Source organism: Nicotiana tabacum, chromosome 17, assembly GCF_000715075.1.
Source record: "Nicotiana tabacum cultivar K326 chromosome 17, ASM71507v2, whole genome shotgun sequence".
Classification (NCBI taxonomy): Eukaryota; Viridiplantae; Streptophyta; class Magnoliopsida; order Solanales; family Solanaceae; genus Nicotiana; species Nicotiana tabacum.
This window is the reverse complement of record NC_134096.1, coordinates 30817542-30828754: the sequence shown is the minus strand read 5'-3', so window position 1 is coordinate 30828754 and position 11213 is coordinate 30817542. Positions and strand designations below refer to the sequence as shown.

The 11213-nt window shown below is 37.6% G+C and overlaps 1 protein-coding gene across 1 annotated transcript; it reads right to left on the bottom strand.

Moving 5' to 3' along the window:
- Positions 1–8211: 8211 nt before the first annotated feature.
- Positions 8212–8876, bottom strand: LOC142171760 (secreted RxLR effector protein 78-like). The gene is made up of 2 exons (XM_075235459.1): positions 8832–8876; positions 8212–8676 (listed from the first exon to the last, which is right to left on the bottom strand). Exons 1-2 carry the CDS (start codon positions 8874–8876, stop codon positions 8212–8214), a joined length of 510 nt encoding a protein of 169 aa, XP_075091560.1.
- Positions 8877–11213: the final 2337 nt, after the last annotated feature.

Here is an 11213-nt window from a genome sequence, read left to right as displayed (position 1 = left end):
TTTGAGTCCTAAACTACCCGGACTTTAGCATTAATAGTAGCTACGCACGGACTCTTATCACCTCGTGCGTACGTAGCCCCCACAATTAGCAACAATTATTACTTTAATTACCTATGGGGTAATTTTCTCCTCACAAGATTAGACAAGAGACTTACCTCATCTTGCTCCAATTTAATCCGCTAGTAGGCCTTTTCCTCGATTAACCAACTTCGATTAGCTCGAATCTAACCAAAAATAATTCGATAGAATCACTAAAATTTATAGAAATCAATTCTACAAGAAAATACTACATTTTCAATAAAATTCCGAAATTAATTAAAAATTCATCTGTGGGGCCCACATCTCAGAATCCGGCGAAAGTTATGAAATCCGACAACTCATTTAATTACGAGTCCAACCATACTAGTTTCACTCAAATCCAACTCCAAATCGATACCGGCATCTCAAAAATTCATTTTATGAGATTTCTAAAAATTTCCCAAATTTCAATCTCAAAACACTAATTAAATAGTGAAAATAATGATATATTTGTGTATATAAACTAAATCCGAGTTAGAATCACTTACCCCAATGTCTTTCCTTGAAAATCTATCCAAAATCGCCTCTGCGCAAGCTTCAATTTGTTAAAAATGGCGAATGGGACGAATGCCCTCTTTTTAATAAACTGCCCACACAGCCTTCGGAACTGGGCCTCGATCGTGGCTTCGATCATGGACCTCGAGCCTAGGCCTCGATCGTGGCTTCGATCATAGGCTCGATCTTGGACCTCGGTCATGGCCTCGATTATGGCATCGATCCTAGTTTTTCGATCATAGCCTCGATCATGGCATTCTGCCTGGTTTTTCGATCATAGCCTCGATCATGGCATCGAGCCTGAGCCTTCGATTGTGACCCTCGATCTTGAGTCTCGATCCTGGCTCTCGAGCCTTGCCTTCGATCATGACCCTCGAGCTGGACCTTCGATCGTGGCTTCGATACTGAGCCTCATCCCTGGCTTCAACTCAGGACATCGAACCAGGGCTCGATATCTGGGCTCGATTAGAGCCCAAAATATCCATCAGAAGGAAAAATTGCAGCAACTTTTTAAGTCCAACTTTAGATTCGTTAACCATCCGAAACTCACCCGAGGCCCTCGGGACCTCAACCAAATATTATAACAAGTCCTAAAACATCATACGAACTTATTTGAAACCTCAAATCACATAAAACGACTCTAAAACCACGAATTATGCTCCAATTCAAGCTTAATGAAACTTAGAATTTCAAACTTCTACATTCGATGTCGAAACCTATCAAATCTAGTCTGATTGACCTCAAAATTTTCACACAAGTCATAAATGATATAACGGAGCTATGAAAATTTTCGTAACTGGATTCCAACTCCGGTATCAAAAAGTCAACTCCCCGGTCAAACTTCCAAACTTAAATTCTTGTTTTAGCCATTTCAAGCCTAATTTCACTACGGACTTCCAATTAAAATTCCGATCACGTTCCTAAGTCCAAAATTACCATATGAATCTTTTGGAATTATCAAAATTCTATTCTCGGGTCATTTGCACATAATTCGACATCCGATCACTATTTGAACTTAAACTTTTAATTTTTCATCAAAATTCCATATCTCGGGCTAGGGACCTCGGAATTTGATTCTGGGCATATGCCCAAGTCCCAAATCATGATACGAACCTACCAGAACTATCAAAACACTTATTCGAGTCCGTTTGCTCAAAATGTTGACCATAGTCAACTCAGTTGAGTTTTAAAGCTCTAATTCACATTTTAATCCATTTTTCACATAAAAAATTTCCGAAAAATTTTACGGACTGCGCACGCTGGTTGAGGAATGATAAATAGTGCTTTTCGAGGTCTTAGAACACATAATTAATTATTAAATTTAAAGATAACATTTTGGGTCATCACACATTGAACCTTTGAAATATTTCATGTGTTATCATTTATCATTTAGGATTGTTCATATTAGAAGAGTTCATATTTGTACTCTAGCCCCTCTTTGTGAATTGGTATTTTGTGTAATTTTGGATTTTTATATTTTGGAAGAACTATATGCATGTCATCTACATTTTTGAATTTTAATTATTTTAATTGTATAAATTAGGGTTTAGTTAATGTTTAATTAAATTTAGTTGTATAACTATGAGTTGATATAAATTAGGGATTGTTCATGTTAGAAAAGTTCATATTAGAGGTCTTTAGAATCTTATTATAATTTTTTAGCGTGTGATATTTAGGGATACATGTGAACTTTCAAATTACTTCTTAAAATTGAATTTTAAAAGAACTTATTTAGGGATATATGTGAACTTTCAAATTAATATAACATGCAATTTATGTTTTCTCTGTGTAGATGAAATATCGTGGTTGGAAAATTAGGCTTAACTAATTATGCTAGATTAATTGAGCGTGCTAATAAATTATAATTGAATGAGTTAGTCTAATTGAATGGCTTAACTAACTCAATATTCTAGTAAGTAAATGTTGTACTTTGTAGCTAAAGTTTATTATGTAACTTAATTCTATAAATTAATTTGAATTACGAGTAATATAACATGTAATTTATTTTTTCTTTATGTAGATGAAATATCGTAGTTGGATGTATAATAGGAATTATCCTAATCGTCGGTTTTAAGGGAGGAATTTATAGAAGGGTTAAGGAATTTATTAGGCATGCAATGTCACTTGAACCGTTTCGGATTGGAGGGATGATTAGGTGTCCTTGTACGAAGTGCAAGTGTTTGCATTTTTTGGGTTCGGAGGATGTTACGACTCATCTTTATAGAAAGAGATTTATGGATAATTAATTTTTGTGTGCACTAGTCATGGAGAGGTTGATGGTACTGATGGTGTATTTCATAACGTAGTTGTTGATGAAAGTAGTAGGTCGGTGGAGAATAACGTTCAACATCCTAGATACCATGAAATGGTTGCGGATGCTTTTGGGATGCACTTCGATTTTGAAACCCATGAAAGTATTGAACAACCTCCTAACGAAGAGGCAAAATATTTTTATGAATAATTAGAGGTTGTTAGTCGTCCACTAAGGAAAGGGAGTATGCACTCTCAGTTGTCTATTGCGGTTATCTACTCTTGTTTATTTAATGTAATTGCTATGTTGTAGGCAGTGGACCACCGAAAAATTCGAGAAGAGGAGTGAACAGGGAAAGAAGGCCCGAGCATCTGAGAAGGGTGGCTCCTTGCACGAGGAGACTATTGATAATTCCTTCAAATATTTACATCTATTTTTATCGAACTATACTTATATATTTTAATTTATTTAACACGTTTTATTATATTTTTAGGGGGAAAAATGGGAGGAAGATGACTCATGATGAGTTCTTCATGGAGACTCACATCCGAAAGAAGAAGGCACCGACAGATCTAACTAGATGGGTCGAGGACCGGGCGGAGACTGCATATGTAAGTTTCATAAATACTATAACTTGAAATTAATGTTTATAATATTATATAGTTAATAATTTTCTATCTTCTAAATAAAGGGTCGCTACAAGGCTAATAATTTAATATCCTGCAAGGTCAGTTAGCCAATCTTCTTGCTAGTGATGCTTTCCCGATTCCTCGGTTTCGCCTGCCTTCCCCATATGGTAATCCTTCGAACCATGCCGACAATGAATGCTATAGTAGTGGAGATGAAGATAATGTAGTACAAAACACTCAATGAATGATGTTTGAATTTTTAACTTGTAATATATTTTGTTGTTGGGTATGATGTTTTGTTAATATAGTTTAGTGGAGATGGAGATAAAGATAATATTTTGTTAATATAGTTTTGATAGTTGTTATTGTTGTTCTTGTTGTTGTTATTGTTGTAGTTATTGTAATGCTGCCATTATAGGTGATCGGTTGTTGGCAGGTGGTGTAGCTATAAAACAGCTATTTTCTGGTAAAAACAATACCCAGAAAACAGACCGACTTTGGTCGGAAATGTTCATATTGATTCCTTGAAAATTAAAATTACCGACCGAATTCGGTCGGAATTTATGATTTTAAATATTAATTATTTAAATAATACCGATCGATTTCGATCGGAATTAACAATTTTAAATAAAAATGTATTATTTTATATTTTAACAATACTGACCGATTTCGGTCGGAAATGAATAATTTTAAAAAAAATGAATAATTAAATTTTCGATCGAATTCGGTCGGTAATTTAAAAATAATTAAAAAATATTTTTAACAATGCCGACAGAATTCGGTCGCAATTTAATAATTTTAAGAAAAATAAATAATTAAATTTCTTACCGAATTCGGTCGGTAATTTAAAAATAATTAAAAATATTTTTAACAATACCGACCGACGTCGGTCGGTAAAATTAATTTGTGTCATACATTTGGTCAAACTGCGTTGACAGTTAGCGATCGACTTCGGTCAGAAAAAAGCGACCGACTTCGGTCGCTCCCCGTTTGCGACCATTATTTTATCGACCAATTGTAAACGGTCGGAAATCGGTCGATTTTTGTTGGATTCTGACCGATTTCGGTCAGTTTTTCAGGACGCTTTTTGGCAATTTTTTTAGTAGTTAGGAAAATTCTCTATATGTGATTCCCCGTCGCCAAAGAGATAACTTTAAATTTACATAACAAAATCTTACGATCAAATTGGTATGGAGAGGAGTTAGATGCAATAAGGAAAGAATAAAGTATATATGATTCGAACTCATATGGACAAGATCTTAGCTGATTTATAACTCCTAAAGTTTTATCAAGATTCAAAATTTTATGTTACATAGAGTTAGAATTTGAAAGGTATTTCAAAGGAAAAGTTTATATAAGGTGAAATATTAATCGATTTTAAAGTTTTTAATATTAAGACTGCCTACATGGTTTAAAAGAAGGAAATATTTAGTAACCAAAAATTATAATTAATTTACATTAAATAAAGTTGTCATTTAATTATAGTTAATTTAATGGTTTGGATTTATTGAAAACCTAGGGTTTGTTTGTGAAACTAAAAGTTTCTATAACGACCCGATAGGTCGTTTTGAGTCCTAACTTCTCTTTTTTTTTATGATTTGAGACCTTTCGTTGCCCTATTTGATGATTTAAGACTTTTTTTAAAGCAACTATACCACTCGGCAACACTTGCCTAGTGGCTAATATATAAATAAAATCCCAAAATGGGTCCAAAGCTTACAAGATGTCCAAACCAAAATAGAAGTTGCATGAAGCTACTAGCTATTAAAAAGATAGAAAAGCTAAAATCTAATGAACTAGCTATTACAACATGATAAGTTCAATGCTTCCTTATCCTATTAGTGTATGTGAATCCAATTGTCATTGGCAAATACCAAGCAGCACCTATCAAGCTCTCACCAGGCGCCAGGGTATATTGTCCATAGGCTAAAATGAATTCAAAACATCTCCACCACAGAGTTGAAGCCAGCATAGTCTTCCAAGTGTAGCTACTATATGATCTCCATATGCAGTGGACTGATTTTGTTCAAGTATTAATCATGTGCTCACTCATCAAAATTAATTTGTAGAGGAGGAGCCTGGCTTTAGGCAGGCTTTGCAAGGCAAAGGCCAGGCATGAGCTGGCTTTAGGCAGGCTTTGCAGGGCAAAAGCCAGGCTTGAGCTGGCTTTAGGCAGGCTTTGCAGGGCAAAAGTCAGGCTAGAGTTGGCTTTAGGCAGGCTTTACAAGGCAAAAGCCAGGCATGAGCTGGCTTTAGCTAGGCTTTTCAAGGCAAAAGCCAGGCATGAGCTGGCTTTAGCTAGGCTTTTCAAGGCAAAAGCCAGGCATGAGCTGGCTTTAGGCTGGCTTTGCAAGGCAAAAGCCAGGAATTAAGTAGGCTTTGCAAGGCAAAGACCAGCCTTTGAAATTGTGTCTTTTTGTGATCTTGTAAGCTCAGATCCTTCCCTACTAGAACCTTTAATGTAGACATCATTCTAAACATTGCTAAACCATACTCAGATTGAGCATTAAAGCATGAAAATACCACTGATAAATAATTCAACAATCTCCAAAAATACCATATGATGGGTTCAGCATTTTCCTTAGCATTTGGACATATCAGTTTGTGCAGAGTCTAATCTTGTGAAGCCATCAGTCTGGGGTTCTTCTCTTTGCTATCCTAACCCTAAGGTTAGGTGATTGAGATTTGTCTAGATTGATCAACCTCCTCCCTGCACTAGGCAGTTCAGAGAATGAATGAAACTCAGATGTACCTGCAAAAGAGAACACAATGTTAGCTATAAAATCCGCCACTGAGTTGCCTTCTCTGAACACATGTTGAAAGATCACATTGAAGTTGTACTTAATCTCTATAATTTTCTTCATATCTTGTGCAATTACCCAAGGAGGATCCCATTCCCCTTCTATCATCTTCTTCATCGCCAATGAATCAGTCAGTATGAGAGGGTAAAGATCATGCTCCACACAATATTTCAACCCTTGAAGAATAATCTTAGCTTCAGCCACCACATTAGCTGTCACTCTCAGGTCTACTGCCCGAGCTTACACCACATCACCTTCATCATCCCTCACACAAAAGCCTAGGGAGCTAGGTCCAGGATTGCCCTTTGAAGCTCCATCAGTATTACATTTGTACCAACCATGAAAAGGAAGCTGCCATGTTACTCTTGTAGTGATCAATATAGGTTTATATCCTTCAAAGTATTGAATCATGTCTGGCCATAACAATGGAATATTAGGGATCCAAGCATACCTCACCCTTGCTAGTTAATGCAATGTCCTATTTATCTCATGAATCACCCTATTTGTGGACATTGAGCCACCATGTTTACCTGCATTTCTTCTCTTCCAAAGCTCCCAAGTGATGATAGATAGTACTGCTTGAAATAATGGCTTTAATTTTGGACAACACTGAGCATACCACCAATGCCTTATTGCTTCAATTGAATCAATTGCACAGAAATTCCAGCAGCCCCCATGAACAAGTTCCATACCTTAGAGGCAGTAGGACTTGTGATAAATATATGCTCAATGGATTCCTCTTGGGGCTGCTGACAACACCAACACCTAGACATCACCATTTGCCCTTGCCTCCTCCACATGTCATCGGTGGCTATTTTCTGCCTCCACAATCTCCACAAGAAGAAGGATATCTTGAATGGCAAACCTTTAATCCATATTAACTTGAATTCCTTATTAGGATCAGCCCTAGGCCTTAATATTTTCCAAGCACTGCTAACACTGAACTTGCCTGAAGGAGTTGGCATCCAGTATGGCCTATCCCAATATCCCTCACTGCCTTCATAGTGCACATTTAGCCTTATAAGTTTTGCAATTTCCTCATTGAAAGTTTGATCTAGCAGTTGATCATCCCATGCTTCCCCTTGCCGCAGTTCTGCCACCTCTTGGAGGCCTTCATTGATTGTAAAGTCTTTAGGTAATACGTGATAAAGTGCACCCAATCCAGTCCAATTTTCATGCCAAATATTAGTTGTTCCACTCTTCAATTCCCATACGATCTCATGTTCTACTTCTTCCCTAGCATTCAGCATTTGTCTCCAAACATGAGACCCTCCCCTAAAATGCACCACTGTTGGTAGTTCCTTCTTGCAATACTTATTCCACATGAAATTAGACCACAAAGATTTTGTGATCCTAAACCTCCACCATAGTTTAGATAACAGTGCCTTTGAGATAACATTTAAGGACCTAAAACCTAGCCCTCCTTCCTTTTTAGGAAGGCAAAGATTTTGCCATAAATCCCAGTGTCTGGTTCTCCCTTCTTCCTTTGTGCTCCAAAATAACCTAGCAAAAGTCTTATGTAGATGCCCCAGGATGCTGTTTGGTGGATCAAGGACTGATAACATGTGAACTGGCATACTTTGCAACACACTAGAGATGAGTGTTGCCTTTCCTCCAAATGACAGCAGCTTTCCTTTCCATGAATGCAATTTAGCCTTCACCTTCTTGATAAAATCCTCATAATAGTCCTTACTCCTTCTAGTGTAAAAATAGGACACCCTAGATATGTGAAGGGGAATTTACCTCTTGCAAATCCTGTAATAGCTCCAACTGCCTGAAACAATCCATTAGTAACATTTGAATGCATGTAGTATGAAATCTTTTCTTTGTTGATCATCTAACCTGATATCTTCTCATAGTTCCCCAACACTACCATAATCTTGCTCAAAGAGGGAGGATGAGCAGATGTAAATATTATCGTATCATCAGCATATGCCAAGTGGTTTAAAGGATCAGACTACTCAAGCATTCCAAATCCCACAAATGACTTGTCTTCAAAGAGCTTATTCAAAGACCTGGAAAGTACCTCAGCTGACAAAATGAACAATGCTGGAGATAGGGGATCCCCTTGTTTCACACCCCTTGTCGACTTAAAGAACCTTGAGGACTGCACATTCACCAATACTGAATACCAGTTATTTGACATCAAGTTCCACACCATGTTGATGAAGTGTTCAGAAAATCCCATCTTCCTTAGCACATGCAATAAGTGCTTCCATGAAACCCTATCATAGGCCTTAGCCATATCAAGCTTGATAACCACATTAGCTGGCTTTCCCCTTAACCATATGTCAGTGATAATTTCTTGAGTCAATAAGATGTTCTCAAATATACTCCTACCCTTTACAAATCTGGATTGATTAGGAGCTATTAGAGATGGAAAAAAGCTCACCAATCTGTCATGTAACACCCTAGACAAGACCTTGTTAATGAAGTTTCTCAAACTAATAGGTCTTAAGTCAGAAAAGGTCTCAACTCTAGGTTTCTTGGGCAGCAATACTAGCTTGGCGTGAGTGATGGATTTAGTCAATGCAGCTCATCCATAGAAGAGTAGCACCATGTTGTGTATATCAGTACCAATAACATCCCAGCATGTTTGATAAAATAAGCTAGTGAATCCATTAGGACCACTAGCTCTCTCCCCACTAAGCTCAAAAATCGTTGCCCTTACTTCTTCAATTGTTGGCAATCTGCTACGTTCCAAATTCTAATCCATAGTGATCATTGAAGGTACATTATTGATCAAGGAAAATTCAGAAGCATCACCTTCATTTGTGAACTGTTTTTTATAGAAGTCCAATTTAGCTGTAGCCAATTGCTCCTGGTCTACAATCCATACCCCACTGCCACTTTTGATCCTCTTCAGTTGCAATTTCTTTCTTTTGCCATTGACATGATTGTGAAAGAATCTTGTATTCCTATCTCCTTCAGCAAACCAAGTAATCCCAGCTTTTTGCTTCCAATATTGCTCCTCAATACTCAAGTATTTCTTTAATTCAAATTGAGCCTTTTGAAGCACAATCCTATTCTCAGTTGTAGGCTCTTCTTCAAAAAACATCTCCTTCACCCTAACAATGTCCTCCAAAATAGCCAATTGCTTGAAGATATCACCAAATGTTTCCCTACTCCATTTTGAGAGTGCTGCCTTCACCCTCTTGATATTCTTCTTGAACATCAAAAACGGATCGCCTATGAAATCAGCTTCCCAATTCTGCCTCACCACATCCATAAATGTAGCATTCTTTGTCCAAAAGTTCAAGAATCTGTAAGGCTTGACAAAATTGATTGTCTGCACCCCACATGACATTAGCAATGGTTCATGATCTGATCCAGTTCTGATTAGATGCTCAACTTCAATAGTTGGCAACATGTTCTGAAATGGCAAATTCATAAAAATCCTATCCAATCTCTTGAATATACACTCAACATTGGATCTCCCATTCCACCATATGAATGGACTTCCCTTGTACCCTTGTTCAAACAAACCACAAGAGTTTACACAAAATGCAAAATCCTCATATTCAGGGGGGTGTACTGGAAGTCCCCCTATTTTCTCATATTCATGCAATATCACATTGAAATCCCCTCCTACCAACCATGGTAATTCCATATCACTTGCTAAGTAATACAAGTGATCCCACAAATCCAACCTCTCCATTGCTGAACATTTTGCATAAACAAATGTCATCATCATGTGCTGCCTCAGGTCATGGTGAAACACTCTCACAGTCACCTGTTGCTCAGTATCCTCCACTAATTCCTATTCCACCACTACATCGAAGAACAACCATATTTGCCCATTAATATTTGCATAAGCAGTCTCCATATTCAACCTCCTTTTATATCTATCAATGAGTCTCTTCTTTTGAAAAGGCTTCATCAATGCAACTACATAAAAATTATGCTCCCTATTCATGTTGATCACCCTAGAAAAGGCCTGTTGTGTATTCACAGACCTTATGTTCCATATTAATGTTTTGATCATCATCATTTAGATAGAGAGGCTGCCCTCCTGGGTATTATTCTTGAAGGTTGTGGTGAATCTTTACTCTGATTCTTCTTAGTTTTCTTACCTCCTTTAGCACTCGTTGTGGGTGATAAATCCCCTTCCCTAGCCACTTGTTTGAAGTTTTCTGCAGTTGATTCATTTTCTCTTTCATCCTCCATTAGATTTTGTCTCAATAAGTCTTCATCAATTGGTGTCACATTGTGTGTAACTAAATCATGTAATTGTTGTAGAGGAGTCTTAATTGGAACATTAAGATGTAGTTGCATAATTTGATCAGCGCCAGATTCCATAGGCACTTCCTCTATTTCCTCAGATGCTCTTGGAACAATTTCCCGCTCATCAGCATGTTCATACTCCTTGAGTTGTAGCTCATAGACACTGCCTAGCCCCAGAGTTACTGTAGCAGTCTGCTCTAAAAGCACTGTTCTAGTGAGATCACCACACTTCCCATTGCCTGAAATTTGGTCTGAACCCACTATATCATCCCTAATCTTCACTTTAACATCTCCATCAAGTTTGTTCTCTAATGCATACGCCAGAACACCATATACAAAGGCCAAAATCTCTCTAGTGGCTCTAAGGTTGGGGTTTATTTTAGTTGCCTCATCAGGTGAACCTGGCTTTAGGCTTGGCGTCGCCAGCTTAATGCCAGGGGAGCCTGGCCTTGGTCCTGGCGTCACCAACCTATCTCAAGGTGAGCCTGGCTTTAGGCCTGGCGTCGCCAGCCTATCGCCAGGTGAGCTTGGCTTGTTGTCCTTCTTCACCTTGTCTTCTGTTGTCTTTGTTTTTCCCAGCCAATCATCTTTAACCTCAACTACATCTCTCCATAAGACCTTTGTAGAGTTTACTTCATCAAGATCCTCAATCTGCCCAAAATATTTAAATGTTTGAGATGGAATCGCATGACAAGGTTGGTTTGTGATCACATTGAGTTGTTTTAGTTCCTCTTT

Bases quoted from the DNA above. Each gene is read 5' to 3' on its own strand.
- LOC142171760 (XM_075235459.1), bottom strand. From the start codon at position 8,876: ATGGATTCACTAGCTTATTTTATCAAACATGCTGGGATGTTATTG. The intron at 8,677-8,831 runs GTACTGATATAC...TTCATTAACAAG, and splicing joins AACATGCTGGGATGTTATTG to GTCTTGTCTAGGGTGTTACA.